The following is a 23,656-nucleotide window of genomic DNA, read 5'->3' as shown; positions in this document are numbered from 1 at the left end:
CATATTCTGAGTTATATGTAATTAGCGGGACTTTAACATTGAAATATCAAATAACAACGTTATATATTAACAATATTTATGTTATCTTAGCACATAAAACGTGCATATTATAATATTTGAAAAATATATTTTATTTTATTCTGTTCATATTAATATTTATCTCCATTTTTTCTTCCAGATTTAGACTTCGTTTAGAGGTTAATAAATTGGAGGGATATAAATTTTTTTTATAATTTGGTATTTGATATATTTACCTATTTTATGTAGACCACGAAATATATCAAACCTAAAAACAGAATCACAAGGAGTAGCCTATAATATATAGACACTGCGTATTGTTTATAATCTTATTAATAAATGTATTTAAATTGAAATGGTTTTAAAAGCATTGCAAAGTGTAATTAAATATAATTAACAATATTAAAAAATTAATGAATAAGTAAATAAACAAATTAAAATTCGTGTTAATATATAATTATATATGCATTAAGATAAGTAAAAATCATTTTCGTAACAAATGAAAACAAATGAAAAATCATTATAGAATGAGCTGGCGTCTAAGTATTTAAAAAATATATAATAATAACAAAACAAAAAACAAATAAAATTTTACTATTTAATAAAATATTAAAATATTTTATTTTTATAATACTTGGTAGTATTACTATTAAATAATACATAATAAATATTTTTAATTATTTAAACGTATATAATAAAAAATAATAACAAAGAGCAATTGTCTTGATTTTGTTTTATTCTCAAATATATTTTGTAGAATTCCAAGTTATATTAACTTGAAATTCAAATTCCATGAACTCAAAAATAGAAACGGAATTGCGATTCTTCATGGGGATAAAATCATAAAAAAGAATATGGTTTTAATTCCGTATACTTAAATATGTGTTTTAAGGCTTTTGTATACATATTATCATATTCTAGTTTCCAATAACGTCTTTTAGAAGTAATTGCAGTATATTCCCTTTCAAAATGCTGATAATCGATGTCCAAGAAACTATTACCAGTTCCCATTGGTGTATTATTTGTATTTTCCGATTCTATACGTGTTGGATTTATTGTGTTCACTCTATTATCAGGTATTTTTTGCACTATTAGTTCATCTTTCTTTATAGTATATTTTTCTTTTGGTATACATTCCAATGCATCCGTACCCTCTTCAATTAAACCATTGGTTTCCCCATCTATACCTCTTAAAGAATGTGATGGATTCCTATATTGGCGATTCCTTTTATTGGAACCATTATCTGTTAGACGATCATTTTTTCTTTTACCATCATAATTGTTTTTACCATTCTGATCTGCAAGATTTAGAGTAGATTCATAAAAATAGTTTAAGCGTTCATTATCGTTTGCACATTCTAATAATCTGCTATTTTTAAAATTTATCGATTTTTTTTGTAAGCATCGAATTTGATCTGCACTTGCATCATATAAACCCTATAAAGAAATAAAGGCAATTATTAAAATATATTTACATATTTACATTGAATAAATTGTAATTGGCTCTTAAACTTAACACAAACATTTTATTCAATGCATAAAACAATAATATATTGCTCATATAAAATAAAAGCATATTGCCAATAACTACAAAAATGGGGTAGTAGCAACTTACATTTTTTTTATGTTCAAAAAAACATATAAAAATCGAAAAAAGTATAACTTTTTTAAAAATATTGAATTCCTTCATTTTTATCTTGTTTATTTATTAAATAAACGTCATTATATAAAAGAAATAAATATGATTATGATAACTTGATACTTATTCAAAAAATAATTATATTTACAACTTTTTGTTACTCGAAATTTTTTGAATGAATATATATATATATATATATATATATGTATAATATAATATTAATTTAAAAATTCATCCATATATAAGGAACTATAACAATATTTTTATCTATTCATTTTATGTATTATCTATAAAATTTATTTGTATAGTCGTTGTCATAAACTTATATTCCCTAAAAGCAGTGATGGACATAATATTATATTGTTTGGGTTTTGTTTTGAGTAAAGAATAATATTTTTCTAAAAAATGCAATATTGTATCTATAAAAAAATAATAAATTCGGTTCAAATATTATTTTTCAATTTTGGTATATAAATATATTTTTAAATAATTTAAACTTATTTAATGCAGGTTATAATACTTTATAAAACGCTTCTTTCTATTATCGTATACATCAAAAAGAATTAATATATATCATTATTAATAAAAAAAATTATTACATATATATTATAATTGACTATATTAAAAAATATTATGAAGACACCATGAATAATAGCATCAATATTTGCATTTAAGAATATTTTTCATTTTATTATACTTTTGCAATTATTTCTTTCTATTTTAAATATTAAGAAAGCCACATACATTTTGTTTTGATGAGTAGAATATCGCATTATTTAAGGATATATATGCTGCATTTTTATTTGTCATATTATATATATTGAGCATATATTTTTAAATATATCATTTATATTAAAATTATATAAAATATTCATATTAGCAACCATGGTCAAATGAAACATCATATTATAGCATTAAATCACAACCAATAAAAAAAATTATATAAAAACACTGCATTATGTAAATTATCGATTTATCATTGTTTCAATATTTTAAAATATAATTCATTTAATCTCGTAATTTTTATTTTCGTCATATTCACTAAGCATATATTATCACAATTTAATAGTTAAACACTATATGTCTTTATTTTTATAACACCGATTAATGAAGTAAAATATAATAAATCAGTTATGATAGGAAATTTTCTCATATAGAAAATTCATTCTATTAATTCTTGTATTCTTGTATCAAAATCGGAAAATATAACTTCAACATTGTCTATATGCCATAACATTAATTATTTATACTAATAAATGCATTTACTTAATTTACAACTGCTTAAATTTATATAATTTTTAAATTCAAAGATATAATCTCTGAACCTACAAATATAAGTCAATTAAATTTATCATTCTAATGAATCACATTTTCTTTTATGAACAAAAAAAATTAATAAGTGGCATAGAACCAAATCGAACAAGTTTATATATATTTAATAGTAAAACTTTTTCTCCATAAGCCGAATTTATAACTGTTCTTGCAATTTTCTTTCTATATACCATATTTGTAACTTTTTTCATGTTTTTTTTTTATTCAACCCTTTTTTCCATCCAAATGATAAATATTAACATAAAACAAAGAAAAACATTATATACAAATAAGAGGTTTTATTTAACCTCCCATCAAATAATGTAAATGTATTGTATATTCTGATATATACAATTCAATATAATCACAAATATAATGACCATATTTTTAAAATAAATAAACAATTATAATATAGCATAATAAAGGCTCTTATATATGGCTTGTCAATATTTAATATTAAAAAACCAAGCATCTATATTAACTTTAATCATATTTAATCAATGTTAACATTGCAAAAAATGCATTATAATTTATGCGACATCTTTCATATTAGTGTCTATTCCCCTTTTGTGGGTCACATCTTAGATCCCATATAGAGGTTAAAAATCATGGTTATAATAAATATGTGTTTTTATTTTAATAATACACTTCTTGTTTATGCTTAATGACCTTACACAAGCCAATAAATATTACCATCAATAAAAAATTAAATCAAAACAAAACCACGAATCTGAACCACTAAATTTGAGACGATAATTCATAAATAAATTCAAATTATTTTACCTATTATAAAACAAAAGCAAAAGCACCATGCAGCAACAATAATAATAAATAATAAGTGTGTATATAATGGAAATATCATATAGGTTAAATGGCTAGCATATATACAAGAATACCACTCTTATGCAAGAGGATTTATGTGCATGTAAATTTTGCATGCATTGGTTATCTAAAATATTTACTCTTTCATCATGAAATTATGTATATAATAAATTATTATGGAAAACAAATATCTAATATTGTAATGGTTTTGCATCATTTTTCTTATTTTGACCATTAGCCAAAATATCTATATCAATTAACAATGTGTTAAGAATTGTTATATTTTTCATTAAATTGTTATATTTAATTTTTATAATTCACAAATAAAAAATATTTTTTATTATAAAATTGTATTTAAACATATTCTATATAAATATTTCCAGTTTTATTTTTATTATTTTATCACAGTCTTATATTCATTTATCATATATATATAAGTTAATAAATAAATTTTTTAAAGGAATATTTCCGTGGTTTTAAATTCGAAAAGACATTTAATATTTAAAATACTTTAATTAGCCTTTTTAACCATTAGAATATTCAAAATGAATACAAAATTATACAGCTTGTTTGTTTTCGTATATTTAATAATTGTTTATTGTGCTACTGTTCAGGGAAACAAGAACGATAGTGGGAAAAATGATAGAAATGCACCAAGTTTTATCAAAAAGGTATACCAAAATAACCAGAATAAAGACAATAATAAACAAGTACAAAGAACCGCTGAGGATGGTATAGGTACTTTTGATATTAAATATTTATATAAATCTGTCTATTATATATGCCTATATAAAAATTATTCAAAATTGTGTAAATCAAAAATTTGCATCCAATATAAATTCTTACATAATATTATAATCCTTTTTATTGTCCTCTTATTTTATTACATGAAAATATTTAAATGATTTTTAATGTGCTTTTTTACTGATAATACTATGTATTATAAACATTTTTTGTTTTATTAATCCTTCAGGTGATATAATAATCGATATCCTTAAAAAAGAGTATGTTGATAGAAATATTATTCAGCTTATAGACGCAGTTGATAAAAAAGAAAGTAAACTAAAAAAGATCAATGAAAGAAAAAATTTATATAAGGTATTGGCCATGAGTTTGAGCGCATTACTTGCTTTCAAAGTTATATACGATATTAGACAACAATATAAGAGCATCGCCACAAATCCGAACTCAGTGATTAACAAATTTAAAAATAAATTAGCTACTAAGCAAACAAAGTTATAATTTTTTTAATATTTTAAAAAATCATCCCTATGCTACAGTTTCAATCGGAATACATATATTTCTATTACATAGACAAACAATTTTGCAGAAAAAAAAACATAAAAATGGATGCATATCACATGGATTCATTTTTTTTTTGTAATAATAAGAAAGTAGTGTCATTTCAAAATATATTTTAATACATTGTATTTATTTTATTGTATTTTCATAATATTCCAATACATTTATTTATATTTATTTAATTTTTATAAGACGATAAAATAGTACGGTAACGTGATTGAAAGATTTTTTTGTTTATAAACGAACGTGTGTGTATGTGAAGATTGTATTTTTTAAGAAATAATATTTTTGTCCATATAATTAGCATAATTGAATAAACTGTCTTTATGTTTGTGTGATGTCAATCGAGTCTATATGTTTCATGCCATTGCTTTTGTTACTTATGAAAACGTATAATAATTTCTTTTAATTTTTTTTAAGTAAGAACGATTATACCATTGTTATAACTTAAATTATTGATTGTTAAAATAATTTTCTTTTTGGTTATAAATAAAACCATTTTATTATTTCACTCGTTCATTCCTTAAATATTATGTTAGTAAAAATAATATATTTATAAAAAAATATTTAATTTAATTTAAGCGAATTTATAAATGTTATATTAATGTTTTGTTCTAACGTTACGAAAAAAATGGTGTTTAAGTTATGGATACAAAAGACAATAGTGAAAGAAAAATATGAATAAAAAACACATATATAATGGAGTCAAATATGCTTTCATACATATAAATTATCATAATACTATTGACTCAATTAAACAAATGTAATGCATCTATGAAATGCTTATAATATTATTCTATTAATAAAATTCAAAAGATGAAATATTATATAATTTTACTTTAATTATGTAAATATAAACATATGTTTATGCTATAAAATTATACAAATAAAAACAATAAATACTATGATTATAGCATACAGATTAATCTTATTTCAATTATTAATCATTTTCGGAACATTTTTTCAAAATTCTATACTATAACAAGTATAAATAACGCAAAAATACATATAAATATATATGCTATCGTTTTATTCAAATGTATAATCAAAATACATTACATTTATTTTAATTAATACATAATAAAATTATAAACTGAAAGTATGAGCTCGTAAACGTAGAAAGGTCAGATAATTCATTCGTCTATAAGCATTACATGCCAATCATTGTAGTTTAAATGATAATTTGAAAAAATTCTTTTGTTCTTTTTTTAGTTTGATATCACTTGAATATAATTATTATATGAAGATTATTGTCTTGGTTGATTATTTGAATTTTGTTCTTCCATTGCTTTTTGTATACATTCTAAAAACGATGAATGTTGGCTATTTTCTTGATCAAGATGAAATGTAACATTTTGCAGCGTGACTACTACCGGACGAGCGTGTTCTTTATTGTTGGATGATGCTTGGGACATGCTTTCTTTTAGATAATCTATGGTTATTTTAGCAGTTGGAGGTTCTTCAGTTTTTTTACTTTTTTTACCTTTTTTACTTCTTTTAAATAAATTAGAAAAACTAAATCCTTTAGACTCTTTAGGCTTATTATATGAAGGGTCGTAATAATTATCATAATATGAAGGCGGGTTAGGTTTATCATAATATGAAGATGTTTGATATTTTTTTTTATATGAAGATGTTTGAGGTTTATCATAATATGAAGATGTTTGAGGTTTATCATAATATGAAGATGTTTGATATTTATCATTATATGACGACGTTTGATATTTATCATTATATGACGACGTTTGATATTTATCATTATATGACGACGTTTGATATTTATCATTATATGAAGACGTTGGATATCCATCATTATATGACGATTCTTGAGATTTATTATCATTTAAAGACTCTTGCGATTTATTGTCACTTAAAGATTCTTGAGATTTATTATCATTTAAAAACTCTTGCGATTTATTATCATTTAAAGATTCTTGAGAATTATTATAGTTTAAAGACCCTCGAAGATTATTATGATCTCCAGATGCTTCGTTCTCTTTATCATTTAAAGACTCTTGAGATTTGTTATTATCTGAGGATGTGCTGGTTTCTTGGCCCATTATAGAATCTTTCATTATATTATCTAAATACTCTTGAGGTACACTATTTAAAACATCTTGAGGTATATTATCTAAAAACGTATGAGATTTATTATCTTCAGTTTCGAGTTCTTTATTATCTTCAGTTTCGGGTTCTTTATTATCTTCAGTTTCGGGTTCTTTATTATCTGCAGTCTCGGTTTCTTTATTATCTTCAGTTTCGTGTTCTTTATTATCTTCAGTTTCGGGTTCTTTATTATCTTCAGTTTCGGGTTCTTTATTATCTTCAGTTTCGGGTTCTTTATTATCTGCAGTTTCGGGTTCTTTATTATCTGCAGTCTCGGTTTCTTTATTATCTTCAGTTTCAGTTTCTTTATTATCTGCTGTTTCGGTTTCTTTATTATTTAAAGACTCGTGAGATTTATTATAATCTAAAGACTCTTGAGATTTGCTATCATTTAAAGATTCGTGAGATTTATTATTATCTAAAGCAGCTAAAGCTTCGTAATCCTTTTCAGCTGATGCAACTATATTATCTAAGTACTCTTTAGGTACACCTTTTAAAACTTCTGGAGGCACATTTTCAAAAAATGGGTGAGATTTATTATCATTTAAAGACTCTTGAGATTTATTATCATTTAAAGAATCTTGAGATTTATTATCATTTAAAGAATCTTGAGATTTATTATCATTTAAAGAATCTTGAGATTTATTATCATTTAAAGACTCTAGATATTTATAATAGCCTGCAGACCCTTGATTATCATAATATGACGATTGATTAGTTTTTTTACTTTTTTTATCTTTTTTATCTTTTTTATCTTTTTTATCTTTTTTAAATATATTAAATATACTAAATCCTTTAGACCTTTTATCTATATCATTAAGTGCCGATGGATTATATTTAGCATAATATGAAGTTAAATTATAACTACTATTATATGAAGATACATTATATTTACAATTGTATGAAGTGACTCGTTGTATATTGGCATTTAAAGATTCTCGATACCCATTATCATTTAAAGGCTCTTGAGATTTTCTATCATTTAAAGACTCTTGAGATTTATTAGAATTTAAAGACTCTTGAGATTTATTATAATTTAAAAATTCTTGTGATTTATTATTATCTGCAGTTTCAGTTTCTTTATTATCTGAAGTAGTTTCTGGTTCTTTATTGTCTGAAGTAGTTTCTGGTTCTTTATTGTCTGAAACTGTTTCAGTTTCTTTATTATCTGTAGTTTCATCTTCTTTGTTATCCGAAGTAGTTTCAGGTTCTTTATTATCTGCAGTTTCATCTTCTTTATTATCTGTAGTTTCAGTTTCTTTATTATCTGAAGTAGTTTCTGGTTCTTTATTGTCTGAAACTGTTTCATCTTCTTTATTATCTGCAGTTTCAGTTTCTTTATTATCTGTAGTTTCTGGTTCTTTATTGTCTGAAACTGTTTCAGTTTCTTTATTATCTGTAGTTTCATCTTCTTTATTATCTGTAGTTTCAGGTTCTTTATTATCTGCAGTTTCATCTTCTTTATTATCTGTAGTTTCATCTTCTTTATTATCTGTAGTTTCAGCTTCTTTATTATCTGTAGTTTCTGGTTCTTTATTATCTGTAGTTTCAGTTTCTTTATTATCTGCAGTTTCAGTTTCTTTATTATCTGTAGTTTCATCTTCTTTATTATCTGTAGTTTCAGGTTCTTTATTATCTGCAGTTTCATCTTCTTTATTATCTGCAGTTTCAGGTTCTTTATTATCTGCAGTTTCAGGTTCTTTATTATCTGCAGTTTCAGGTTCTTTATTATCTGCAGTTTCAGGTTCTTTATTATCTGCAGTTTCAGGTTCTTTATTATCTGTAGTTTCAGCTTCTTTATTATCTGCAGTTTCAGTTTCTTTATTATTTAAAAACTCTTGAATCATATTATTTAAAACCTCTGGAGGTATATTTTGTAAAAGATCTTGAGATTTGTCATTATCCGAAGCGGTTTCGGTTTCGTTCTTATCTGAAGGCTCTTGAATCGCAGTAGAGTCTGAAGAGGAATTGTCTTCTATACTATGTTCTGAAAGACTTCTACATCTAAATTTCCCATTATTATTTATATTTACACTGTTTATTTCATATTCATTATGTACGTTCTCATTTTTGCTAACATTTGTATTTAAATCCTCCTGCAAATCAATAAACGTATTAATAAATGTATCTATTTATATATGCATAATAATATGTAAATAACTATCATTTTTTATATAATATGAAATAAAAACAAATCAATGCTTAACATTTTTATGTATATAACTTTTCGATATATATTTTTATTTGTTGTGCTTTTCGTCTTACATTATTTGTAAAACATTGTGTTGTTACAATCGAAAGGATATAGGAAACAACGGTAACTAAACTATATATATTTTTATTCATTTTCTTCTTATTAAAAAATATATCCACGTAATAACATGTTTTAAATAACTTCCATTTACAATTCTTTAAAATTCTATTATTGTTGTAAAATAATAATACTAATGCTTAATCTTAATTATGAATACGCTCTTGTGTACTTTTTCATAACTATAATTTATATATTGAATGATTGATAATTACAAATACACACATACTTAAAGTTTTATATTATGGCTATTTAAAGCATTTCATAATTCTTAATTAAAAGTGTTTAATTAGTATTTTTTTAAATGTAAATAATAATATAATTCACTTAAAACATATAAATATATTATTATATAATAATTAGATTTTAACATTATATGAAAAATAACAATACTAAAATATACTCTTATATATAATAATACATGCTGATGCAAAAAAACTTTCTTTCATAAAAGTATATATTATCCAATAATAATGTTTCTTTTACAATTTAAAATAAAAATAAATAAATAAGTATATTATCCAATTAATAAGCTACGCAAATATAAAAAATATTAAAATACGTCGATACAAGCTTATAAAAGTATGTAAAAATACATTTTTTGTTTGTATTTTTTTTTATCAAATAAAAGCGAATATTTTTCTCTAAATATATATATTTTTAATATTGTATATTTAATTTTAAAAATAACCTATAAAAAATTATACTTAAAAATTTCCTTTATAAATTTTATATTATAAGCATATATTTTTTCTATTATTCATATAGATCTATAAACAAGTTAATATCCATTATAATAAAAATATTTAGAATGCATGCATATTTTAAATAATAATCAGATTAAAAAATATTATGGGAATACCATAAAAAAGCAACGTTGATCTTTTTATTGAAATGCGTTTCGTTCTTTTCTAATTTTATAATTACTCCGTTTTCTCTTTTAAATATAGCTCAAGACTATCTTATAATTTATACTATATTAATTATCAAGTACAGATTTTTTCCATTGATATATGATAATAATTTTTATATATTTATTTGTCTTATATAATATGAAATATGTTATCTCTATTAAAATTAAGTAAAAAATATATATTGGAAGCTATACAACAATTGAAACATCCTATTATAATTCTAAATAACAACAAATAATACATGTTAAACTGAACCATTCTAATAAACTACCAAATGATTATTATTTCTAAATATAAAACAGAACATACTTAATGTTACCTTTTGTTTTTGTTATATTCATTAAAAATATATTACTCTACTATAATAGATAAACAGCATATTTTTATTTTTATAAATAATAATTAATGAATACAAAATATGATAATTCGGCTATAGTAAATATTTTCTTGTATAGAAGATTAATTCTATATTTGTTTATAAAATATTAAATGGAACCTTACACAAGTTTCATAAACTGGAATCATAGATACTTAAAAAATAAATAAAGTATACTTTATTATTCTTTATATAAGATATATAGCTTTTTTAATTTTAAACACTAACTTAAACCATAAAATATAAATTAATTAAATTAATTATTAAAATTAATCACATTCTTTTTTGTAAAACAACATATCAAAATAAACTATTAAATGGTATAATACCTGTCTGAATAAGCTTATATATATTTAATATACTTTTTTGAGGAAATGAACTTATAACTCATTTCATAGTTTTTGTTTCCTAAAACTTTTTTGATAAATAAAGTGATAAATATTAACATAAAATAGAGAAAAGTATAACATTTCGTTTTTTTTTGTAATAGTAATTATGTAATGACGAAGATATTTTTAAATTGCTACATTTTCTGACTTTTCAATACTTTCGTTATATATAATTGATAAAATAATGAATAGTAAAAGAATTAATTTTATAAAAGTTTATTTTTTTAAACTATTTTATTAATTAGTAATTACTGATATTATTAGAATCAGGTAAAGAAAACAAGAACCCCGCATTAAATAAGCCTTTTTAGCAGTATCCCTTTATACTTAACATGAAAAATACCATTTGAGAATGTTATATTCAAATGCTATATAACCATTTTTTTATTATAATGTGAACCTAGTTATTTTTTAAATAAATGCAACTAATGATGTATTATTCAGTTTGTAAAGGCTACATATCAATAGGCCCATGAACCAAACAACATCTTTAATTATTTTCTATATAAATTATATTTTTTATTATTAATCAATTTTTTATATATTCTTTTTTATAGAATATTATTAACATTTTTTGCGCTTAAAAGTATTTAAAGTGTGCGTACTGTCTATTGAGATATATAGTTTTACTATAATATATTAATATCTAATAAATATAATAAATACAAAAATTTTAATGGCAATATATAAAAGCATGATTTCAAAAAGAAGTATTTGAACACATTCATATATATCATACATATAGCTATTTGAATGATTCGATGTCTATTTAATTATATCTTCAATATAAACCAATAATCATTTATATATTATGGCTGACATCATAATATCTTCTTTTGCAATTAATCATGGGCTTAAGATATTACTAGAATAATTTCAATTTGAATATCTTTTTTTATATATTTTCATTTTTTATTGCTATTTTGGTTATTATTTTATATGATGGGTTTCTATCTTAGGGGATATGATAAAAACCATAACCAATTGAACCTTATATTTGGACAACTTCATTCTGAGGCTCATTTGATATTTTCTTAATGTTTTCTGGTGGTAATGGCTTATGACTATTATTTAATTTCCATGTAATATTCGCCATCTAAAAGTTACGAAAAGAATTATAAATAAGTATGCATTATAAATGTGTGATATCAAACATAAAGTACATTAATTTAAACAGTATATTATATACATACAATTATTATTACTCAATTCAAAAAATCATTGTTAGCTTCATACCTTATAAGCAAATTGCGCAGTGAAAAAGAATAGCGCAAATTTAAGGATTCTCCTACCAATCCTATTCTTTGTGTTTTTCATACGCTCGCCAAATGATGGGTTTTCCTTTTTTTTCTTAAAGAACATTTTTGTATTTGTTTTGTGTATATATATGATTATTTTTCGAATGAACAAATAGTTGTTAAAATATATATTTTTTATATTTTATAAAATTTAGTAAAAAGTAATTTTATTTTATTTTATATTATATTAATATTTATTATTTATTATTTTTTATTTTTTATTTTGAATTGCTTATTTTTTAGAGTTGTAACTTACTAATTGAAATAGTATCGCTAGATAATAAATTTTAAAAAACAAAAATTAAAGCAATATAATATAATAAAAAATCTGTAATATAATTCTTTATGAACAGATTAAACATTAAACAAAAATATTTGTTACTATGGTTGCAACAAACCCATGTTAAAAAACTAAAAATTGTCGTAACCAATATATAGCCAACATATATTATATATCGTAGAGAAAGGTGATATGAGTAAACGCATTTAATCTTTTTTTTAATGTTTAGTAAAAGAATAATAACAAATGTTTTGTTCATAAATTAATTTTATAATTTTATTAATACACAAACAAAATTAAATAAAAATATAAATTTTATGGTAACTTTTGTTCTTAGTGATCTTTTTGTGTCATGGTGATAACATTGGTATAATATTACATGACTGGAAACCCTTATATATTGAAAACTTGTATGTACTATACAGTAGTTATAATAATGTGTAAAAAATCACTATGTTAATAAAAGTGACATTAGAAATATGTATATATTTTCCGTGTATATATATTGTTAATTTTTAGTATTGCATTGTGAAAAAACTATCGAATTTATAACTTTCATAAACAATGATTACATATAAATATTTTACTATATAACAATTCCTGTGTGCTATTTAAGTAATCAGTTGTTACCCCTATCAAACTGATTATATTTTTTTTTATAGATTTTAAAGGCAAGTACTATTATTCCCATAAAATTAAAAATCATAGATATAAACACAATTTTATTAAATATGTTGCATACACACCCGTTTTATTTAAACATACTTAATGACCATGTTATATATAACACATTGTATATATGCATTTCTTTCATAAGAATATTATCGCAATTAAAAAAAAACTATACACCCTATACATAAATATTTAATATTTAGTTAAATAGTATAATAATCTTATTTTCTTTATGATTTATTTAATTAAATAATACAAATATGCAACCTAAATTTCATAAAGAAAAATACAACCCAATGCCCACTGTCGAAATTATGATGTTCTCGAAATGCCGTCATAGCATAATTGGAAATTTTTTACACAATTATAAGAAAAATAATTTATAAAATAAATTTTTATTGTGAATATGTACCTTTCTATTTTTTTAAGACGCTAAATTAGAAATAATATATTAAAATAATTATCTATCAAAAATAATATAACATATTTTTTTATCCTCTCACCCATATATTTGTACAAATAATAATTCACAACCATTTATGTAATATATTATTTATTATAATTTTTTAAGGTAAAATGATATAAATGAAATTATAAAAAATTATTAATTATATAAAATATGGAAAACATGCACAGCACCCCGCTGCACACCACATATTCAATAAATATTTATGTTCACTATTTAGGTATATGTTTTTATAAAAAACGAATACAATGCAACTATTCTTTAACTATGTTTTTCATTTATATTGTTGGTATATTATCCGTTTTATAAAAACGCGTCTAATGTTTTAAATGCAAGAAATATATTGTCTTTTATAAAAATAACATATTTTAATTGCATTGAATTAACCTAACAACTATTTTTATAAACATATATCAATGTAAAATAAATAACAAATATAAAAAATATTAAAAGAAAAAATGGTGTAAACATATATTTGTATTTTAAAGAAAATACATACCATAATCTTTTATTGCATTTACCTTTTATAACAATTTTTTAGATTTTAGTATGTTAATATTGAACTTTGTTCAAACTTGTATACAATACTGCATAAATTTTCACAATATTTATTAACACTGTTATTTATTTATTTTTTTACACATGGTTCAATATAAACCATATAATGAATTAATTATTTAGAAAATGATACAATATGTCTATTGTTTTGAAATGTTTTCATAATGCTATAAAAGTTTTTATTTTCCAATTTTTTTCATTATATGTAAAATCTTTGTATGCATTTATGTTGTATCAAATGATATTGATACTATACATAATTTAAGTTATAATTTAAAATAATACACCAAAAAACATAAAACATTCAAATATATTTTTTATTTTCTGTCCAATGAAAAATCATTGGTTTTATATTATATACTTTTATTTACTTTTAAACGTATTTTCACGTTGCAATGGATTCCAAAATAAAAGTATGCAATCCGTCCCCTGCGATACAAATGAAAATCGCATAGGTGAGTATATATGATAAAATTATTGTAAACATACATACGGTTATCTATCACTTTTAATTCATAAAATTGGGGTTTGCATGTCTAAAATTATTATTATAATCTTATTGCACAATCTATTCATTCAATTAATACATTTATTTTTTTTCATGTAATAATATTAAAATGCATATTTAATGAAATAATCTCGATAAAAACTCATGCATCTACATATAATATACTTCTTTTAATTAATTTTCTTCAGGGGTAACTTTTAACAATAAAGTAGTTCAAGGTCAACATAAAATTAAAATAAATGATGGATCAAATAGTGAAGGATACTCATTTATGTCTTTAAAGGCAGTTTCTATATTTAATCGATTTTATATCATGAGATTGACTAACAGTTTACTCAGTAGATCGATGTTTTCAAGTAAGTAAAAAGAATTACAACAAATATACCCATATATTTATATTGTTATTATTACACTAATATACTCGTCCACTCATTTTTTATACATTTATAATATCACATTGAATTAAAAACAAATATAATTTATACATGGTCTTATAATTTTTAGAGGATCATTTTTATCGTAATGTGGCTTTATACGAATCATTATCTAGAACTAATTATTTTTTATACCCAATTGTTTTAAATGATAAAAATCTAAAAAAAATTGTGTCTTTAATGGATGCATCCCACTTCTCACGTAATGAATTTAAATAAATAATATTAAAAATAAAAATTCCATAAAGATACACGAATAATATTAACTAATATTTTTATTTATTGATATTCCCTTTTTATACAGAGAACAAATATGAAACATTTAAGAAACGATTAATGTCAACGTTTAATTATCCCGATTTCGAAGTGGATGATGTTGTTAAAAATGAAATGGACCAAGCCTTAGCAATATACAATAAAACAAGAAGTATGATTAATAAAAAATAATTATTTTAATTAATATATTTTCTATTATTAAATAAATGATTGCAAAATATTTATATATATATTTATTTTGTTTTTATTATTCACTTATTTTTATTTTATACTTTAATTATTTTTCTTGAAGACGACTCATATTGGAATGTAGTGGATGCATTAAAATCCGATGGAATGTTATTGGCTAAGACATTTATATCAGCTTCGTTTGCTCACAGTGTTAGTGGTATTGTTGGAGTTGTAAATCACGAATTATTAAATATTTGCTTTTCTAATGCTTATTTTATAAATCATATTGCACCTTTAGATAAATTTGTAATGAAAAATACTTTTGGGTCAATAATATCATATGTATTTAGATCATATCTTATATATTTCTATCCTTTAATTGTACCTTTCCGTGGAGCCTTTTCTTTTATGTTATCATCAATATGTCTTATGCAATTTGGAAAAATAGTTCATACGATATACAAAAACCTCAAAAGATTGTACAGAGTATCACGAAGAAAATTTTATTATGCAATTTTGAAATGTAAGACATTATATATATTAATGATAAAATTGATAAAATGCAAATATTAATAATGAAAAAGATAATCATATAATATATACAAAGAATATACACTTATCAAAAAATAAGTGAACACCTTTGCTATATAGTTATTCCGAAAATATTAAAAAATTATATCAACTTATTTAATAATAATACATTTATTATTTTTATTTTTTTCCATTAGTAAACCTATTAAAACAACCAGAAGCTCAATTATATGCTATGAAGCTTTTATATGGAGATGCATTAGTTTTAGTTTCAAAAATTTGGAAATTGTCCTACGTCAATGTCAATGATCATCTTAAAGGAGAGGAAATTAGTCCAGTTTTAAATAATTTATTTGAAAAAAATTTGGGTACCGGTTTCTTTGATTTCAGTGAATCATTATTTAAATATGTTGTTAAATCCTTAAACGAAATGAATATATTAACGGTAAAATTTTCATGCAATTTAGAGTCATATTTTTGTGCACAAATAAATCCTTATTATGATAATATTTACATATTCTATTTTTTAATGCTCATTGACGTTATATATATATTATACAACTTTTGTTTTTTTTATAGAATGAAGGTGCTAATTTTGAAAACGAAACTGAATTAAAAAGTGAAACTATTAGAAAAGTTTTGGCCCTACTCACAGTTACAAGAAGAGCACTTTACTACGAAGAGACGTATATGAGAATAGCTGTTGCACGTATATTAGCAAAATTTTATACATTAATTTTAGTTAATATTAACGAAATTAGTAAGATAGAGCCTAAAGAATATTTTAATACAGATGTGGAGTCAAAATATATGAATATATATCAAAATCAGGTGAATGCAACGAGTATGCACCAAATATTTTCTGATATAACAACAAAACCATTTATTAAAAAAAATTTAAGAAAAATAAATAGAGGTTCTATCGAATTTACAATGTCTCTTCTCAAGATTAGATTTTTTCACTACAAGCCTTCTTTGAGACATCCATATTCAAGTTTTCATTTTGATGAAAAATTGAAAAAACATTTAAATAGTGCTATGGAATTAATTATTTCTGGTTCTAATAGTATTATTGGAAATTTAGCTAAATATGGAGAACGATTTAATATTCTTAAAGAATGCCCTATTGATATTGCAACACAGTTGGGTAGAACATGCGATGACGATGATTATGAAATTAAAAAATTATTATTCCCTCTTAATATTTTTATTAATTTATTAATTCCTTTATATATGAATCCTAACGATATATTAATAAGCGATAAAATAGTACCTGATATATTGAATTTTTTTGATGTTATGGTAGACTCCCAAGATTTATATTTATATAAATATTTAACAAGTGTTGTTGACTTCATTTTTAAACATGAAAAACGCGAAATGGAAAATATTGATTATCATGCCGAAATAAATAAAATAATTACAAAAGAAATTTATGTTGTAATTGAGGAAGTAAATAACGAAAAAATCAAATCTTTAAAATTCAATACATATTCAATTAAAAAAAATGATGTATTCTTACATAATACAGATGGAAAATTGTTTAAATTTACATTTAATAAAGAAAATGATAAAGAAAAATTTTCAAATCTATTACAAATGATTGATTATAGAGACCCATTGGAATATCAATCACCATATGTTGATTTCAAACCTTTAACAAGTAATAATGGAACTTTAGCAATACAAAATCATCATCAAAAATTTGAAGGAAAAATAGATATTTGCCATATGTGTTTGAACGAAGATGATGATGTTTTAGTTGTTAATTTAATTTATCACGTTTTATGGTCATCAGGATTAGATAAATTCAGCGCTTTTGTGGTATGTCTTTTTTTATTTTTTGTATTTTACAATGTGCATCCTATTATTACTATACATAAAATGGGTAGAAAAATAAAATATATACTTCTATTTATATATTTCTTTCTATACATTTTTCCTTTTTTTTTTTCTTCAATATTAGTTCTCTTCATTAATCGGAGCAGTCAAACAAATGTATCACAAAGCATCACCATGGAATAAGGCTCTTGTTGATATGGTACCAACAGAATTTTACCATGTCCATAGTATATTTATGAATAAAAATTCTCATTTAAAAAATAAATCTCAAAACATGTTTATAAAACGTATTAAACATTATGGATTCCATTTTAACAAATATACCTTTCAAAGCATGTTCAAAACACTTTTAAGCAATGTTTTAATTCGTGTAAACTTTTTCGATTTAGAACAAGCTGCTAGCATGATATCTATGTCTTTAATTTATTCTATTTATTCAAATATTCAACGATATGAATTACCATTAGAGGAAACATTTAAATTACATCAACAAAAAATCATAGAATCTTATTACAAACTAGATAAATATGCTCTCCATTATGATTCACACACAATCGGCATGATTAATGAAGCTAAAAAAAACAAGAAAATAAATATGGAAGAAAATGATAATGTACTTTCTGACAATAAAAACAGCAACAACAATAATAATAATGATAGCGATAGCACTTCTACCAATACAGAAGGAACAGAGACAGACAACACAACTGACGATAAAAAACCTGAAGAAGAAATAGAACTTTCTCTAGAAGATGATATTGTCAAAAATACAAAATACTTAAAATTAGAATTAGAATCAAAAGATGAAGTAAGGGATAGAATAATAGACCAATTGATAGAACAAAATGGAAGCTTGCCAGATTATGAAATGCATCCTAATTTACCAGCACAATGCTTCTTTTTATTATACTATGATTTTACACCATTTATAAACGATAATTTAATGGGTATAGAGAATGTTACAAATACATTAAAAAATACCCAACTTGGAATGGATTATATTATGAATTCTGATAAAATTCAAAATGAAACAACAAAATTTGCAGCTATTAATCAAAAAGATCTATTAAATATCCTTTGTGGTACTCACTTATTTTTTAAAAAAGAAGATATTACATTAGATGAAATGTTTAAAAATGAAAATTCAGATTTAGCCGTGAAACATCTATTAATATATTTAGCATTATTAAGAATTGATAAAAGAAATAATCGTCTTTCATGGAAAAGATATTTAACATTAGAAAAATACCTAGATCGAAGAAGAAAATTTTATAATACTCCATTAAAATATCTTCGCCTAAAATTATTAAATTATAAAAGATCATTATCTCGTCTTAGAAGAAAAACACAAAAATATATGGGAATTATGCTTAAAAACAAGAATTTATTAAAATCGTTAACACCTGAAACGAATTTTGAATTAATCCAAAATGCTGAAATATTTAATAAAAGATATCCATTGGTATATATTAAATTTGAAGATGTTTTGACACATTCTAATGTCTTTCATAAATTTAAATATACATTACTCAAATATGTTTCAAATAAAGAAACTATTAGAAATATGATTAACAATTTCAAACTCGCTCCAGACACATCTGTGAATAATGACAAAATCTTAAAGAGAATTTTTAAAATCTTTTATTTAATAATTTATAACAAATTTAATATAGATTTACGTAATTTTAGTCGCCATCAACATATTAAACCAGATGCTCTCAATATAAATAAAAGCAGACATATATTAAACTTTGTTAAATTGCCTATAGAAGTTGAAAATTATTTGAATCAATTAATTGGATTTTTAAAACTTTTAACTGATATGAAATTTACAAACTTTTTATTTTTGAAAAATTTTTATATGTTTATTAAATTTTATTCAGTAACAGGAGATTATGACTTTGCAGCTAAAAATTCACTTATATATATAGTCAGCAAAAATTACTTAAATTTTATTATAAATTCAATGTTAGAGTTTGAAAGTTTCAAATCATTTTTCAAAAGCTTTAATAATGTTAATACTCATATAAAAAAAATGCCTTTAAATTATATGAACTTTAAAGCAAAATGTTATACTATTGATGGCCATAACACTTATAATATAACTATAGATGATCTGAAGAAAAAAAATGAAATATCTAAAATTATGAGTTATAATATAGACAGTTTTTATAAAGATTATTTAATGTTAGATTTACTTTATGATGATATTAAATTTGTAGATATTAGTCCATATTATGAAAAAATTAAAGATGCACAACAAGGTGGTTCAAAGAGCAAACTAAGCAAATTTTTGCCTGGAGCCAAAAATGCTTCTAAAAATATATCCTTTGATGATATAAATATGCTAAATGACTCGTTACAAAATTATGTATATTTAGAAAAATTTTTAGAAAATACAAACATTCCTTTAATTCCATTTAGTAATTTTTCTTATACTTCCGATGGTGATAATATCATAGTACATTTTAAAACAAAAGCTACAACAGCACCTTTTTATAAAGACAATATTATAGATTTATTTAGTCAAGTAGGAAAATCATTTGTTGGTAATTATGATCAAAAAGTTAAATGTTCTTTTATCAATTATCCTTTTAATTTATATTACTGGTTAATTTTAAATCCTGAAAGACCCAATATTGAAACTATCAATAAAACTGGTCTAGTAAAAGAAGACGATTTAGAACCTAAATCAGATGAACAGAAAGAGAAAGCAGAATTACAAAATGATGAACATCTTGTTAAAGATATATTATTTAATCAAATTGTTGATAAACTTGATAATGAAGAAGACGATGATTTATCAGACGCATCAACATCGATAAGAAGTTTTAGATCTCAAACCGAAACCGATTCAGAATATGACAATATTAGTAATTCTGAACTATCTGATAATATAAGTCTTTCAGATAATGCTATCAATATAAAACCAACTCCAAATACACAAGACACAAATGAAACTGAAGCTGAAAGTATACATGGAGATTCAACTTCAGCTGCTGCTAATACGAACAATAACAATAATAATGCTGACGATGCTACAAACAAAAATGTTGAAAAACATGATGCGCTATTATACCAAAAATATAGTAATGATTACGCTAATCTGGATAATAACGAAAATGAAAGCCAAATTACCAACTTAGATGAAAAAAAAGAAGACACTCCAACTAGTTTCCTTCAAAAAAGTAGTATAGAACCATTCGTTTTCGATTCATTAATGATAACTGAAAAAATAAATTCATCTACCAAAGAGCAATTTGGAAAATTTAGTAGACCTTATAATATATATATTCCTAAAAAAAATATATTCAGAAATTTCCATTTAGTAATTAAAGTAGTACATAGTTTAATTTCATTAAATAAATTTTCTATTGTCAATCCAAATGAAGTTCTTAAAAAAGGTATAATGACACTTACAAATAATAATGATTATACAAAAACCCAAAAAATGAATCCTCTTATTAATGTTATGCTCCTTGATATAAATGATACCATACAAAAATTAAAATTATCTAGTGAAAAAAAATATGATTCACCCAATATTGATATATTAGATATATATAATATAATCGAATATAATTTATTTAATAAGTACATTATTTATCCACCTTTGAAGAGATTAAACGAAACTGAACTTAAATACATTTTAGATGTTATAGACCAAGGATATTTTGATCATTTTATGCAAATTGTATCTAAATTAAAAGATGCAAATATCGATCAAAATAAATTTACTAATATGTTAGCTCGTATTCAAGAATATGAACCTTTCATCGAGGGAAAACATGTCGATGAATTTTATCAAACTTTTGTAGATTCTCTAAATTGTAATGATATCAAATGTTTTAATTTCCTTTTCAATGATTTTATTATAAAAATATATAATTATAATGTTTTGAAAGTAGTACACACTCAGGATATGATTGAACCTATGAAAGAAATAATTAATGATCAATTTGGATCTATAGATGATATTATTACCAAAATGACAAATTCATATACATTGTATAAAAAAAATGATACTCCAATTATTAAAATCGATGCAGATGAAAATACAAGTTCGAGTTTCAAATTAAGCTACTCAGAATTATTAGTTGGTGCATTAAATATACCAAAACGTATGGACAAATGGCTATCATTATATACCTTATTTAATATAAGACATATATATTTGAATGTTGGATATATGTTATGTGGTATAAGCTATAGGATTAAAAGAAGATTTAGAATTTTCGCACATAAATATAAGATTTTCGGATGGTTAAGATCATCAAAAAATCAACCATTATACATTCCATAAAATTCATATACTAAATATAAGTTTTAATAATTGTTTTTTTTCAATTTTCTTTCTCTCTTGTGACGGCTTCTGATAGTGCGTCATTTATTGTGTTGCAAGGAGAGCAGACATGTGAAAATTATTGTATTTGTATTCATATGTATTTTTTAGTTTTTTTCATTTTTCGATATTTACTTTGTTAATGTGTTTTTAACGTTTTACTTAAGCATTCATTTTAGGTTTTAAGTTTTAATTTAAACAATATAATATTACTTAATTGTTTTGTAGTTTGTATATGCATATAACTCTAACTAAATTAGTATATGAATATTATAAAAAATATATACTTTTTATATAATAATTCAAAGGTAAATAAAATACATATACTTTATTTGTATAATTAAACGATCGATGACATTCTTCTTGGTACAATAAATTAAATATATCACATTCATTATATATATTTTGATCTATGAATAATGCGTTAAAAACCTTTTTTTTTTTCAAAAATATTTTTATAATTTTTTTTAACAAAATTAATAAAGGAAAATAATTCCATATTGATATTTGTATTGCCAAATAAATGTGTTAATTTTACTGTTGCATTTAATAAAAAAAAAATGGGAAAATATTATACTATTTATCATTTTATAGCTTAATAAATTATAATAAATATAATACATATTGACTTGCGTATATATGGTTTCGTAGTGTAGTGGTTAGCACCGAGGACTTTGAATCCTCTAACCCGGGTTCGAGTCCCGGCGAGACCTTTTTCCATTTAATTTTAAATAAAATTTATGCATATTTATTCATTTAAAAACAATAAATACGTGAACATTTTTAATGTAATTACGCTAGTTTTATTATTTATTTGCGATTTATACCCACACGGCTATGTCAAACGATTTAACAAAATATTTAAAATTTTTTTATAAGCATTGCAAACTTATTATGATTATTATTTACTTAATTTTATATTATTCTTGATAAATAATTTTGCATAATCAATTATAAATATGTTTATTTATGTTCATCCAAAAATTCGTAAAATTTGTACAGGTTTAATTATTTAAATATAAAACCCTTATTACCATGATTAATAAAAAGCAAGCACACCATTCCATTTGCATATGCATTATAAAGAACT

The 23,656-nt window shown here is 22.5% G+C and overlaps 5 protein-coding genes and 1 non-coding gene across 6 annotated transcripts; 3 read left to right on the top strand and 3 right to left on the bottom strand.

Moving 5' to 3' along the window:
- Positions 1-858: 858 nt before the first annotated feature.
- Positions 859-1,708, bottom strand: PCHAS_1467250 (fam-b protein; the record flags this gene model as incomplete). Its single annotated transcript, XM_016799871.1, has 2 exons — positions 859-1,455; positions 1,634-1,708. The coding sequence occupies 2 exons, from the start codon at positions 1,706-1,708 to the stop codon at positions 859-861; spliced, it is 672 nt and encodes a 223-aa protein (XP_016655107.1).
- A 2,627-nt stretch (positions 1,709-4,335) lies between these two features.
- PCHAS_1467225 (conserved rodent malaria protein, unknown function) lies at positions 4,336-5,032 on the top strand (the record flags this gene model as incomplete). The annotated part of the gene is made up of 2 exons (XM_051320965.1): positions 4,336-4,522; positions 4,764-5,032. The coding sequence occupies 2 exons, from the start codon at positions 4,336-4,338 to the stop codon at positions 5,030-5,032; spliced, it is 456 nt and encodes a 151-aa protein (XP_051176985.1).
- A 1,307-nt stretch (positions 5,033-6,339) lies between these two features.
- On the bottom strand, positions 6,340-9,544 carry PCHAS_1467200 (fam-c protein; the record flags this gene model as incomplete). Its single annotated transcript, XM_016799870.1, has 2 exons — positions 6,340-9,294; positions 9,464-9,544. The coding sequence occupies 2 exons, from the start codon at positions 9,542-9,544 to the stop codon at positions 6,340-6,342; spliced, it is 3,036 nt and encodes a 1,011-aa protein (XP_016655106.1).
- Positions 9,545-12,179: 2,635 nt separating this feature from the next.
- Positions 12,180-12,550, bottom strand: PCHAS_1467150 (conserved Plasmodium chabaudi protein, unknown function; the record flags this gene model as incomplete). The annotated part of the gene is made up of 2 exons (XM_739289.1): positions 12,180-12,284; positions 12,425-12,550. 2 exons carry the CDS (start codon positions 12,548-12,550, stop codon positions 12,180-12,182), a joined length of 231 nt encoding a protein of 76 aa, XP_744382.1.
- Positions 12,551-14,793: 2,243 nt separating this feature from the next.
- On the top strand, positions 14,794-22,527 carry PCHAS_1467100 (rhoptry neck protein 3, putative; the record flags this gene model as incomplete). Its single annotated transcript, XM_016799869.1, has 8 exons — positions 14,794-14,917; positions 15,159-15,326; positions 15,475-15,606; positions 15,709-15,831; positions 15,973-16,374; positions 16,580-16,827; positions 16,962-18,206; positions 18,349-22,527. 8 exons carry the CDS (start codon positions 14,794-14,796, stop codon positions 22,525-22,527), a joined length of 6,621 nt encoding a protein of 2,206 aa, XP_016655105.1.
- A 680-nt stretch (positions 22,528-23,207) lies between these two features.
- Positions 23,208-23,279, top strand: PCHAS_1467040. Its single transcript has one exon. It is a non-coding gene; the product is annotated as a tRNA-Gln (tRNA).
- Positions 23,280-23,656: the final 377 nt, after the last annotated feature.

Source organism: Plasmodium chabaudi (genome assembly GCF_900002335.3).
Source record: "Plasmodium chabaudi chabaudi strain AS genome assembly, chromosome: 14".
Classification (NCBI taxonomy): Eukaryota; Apicomplexa; class Aconoidasida; order Haemosporida; family Plasmodiidae; genus Plasmodium; species Plasmodium chabaudi.
The sequence above is the reverse complement of the archived record's forward strand: the minus strand, read 5'-3'. Positions and strand labels throughout refer to the sequence as shown.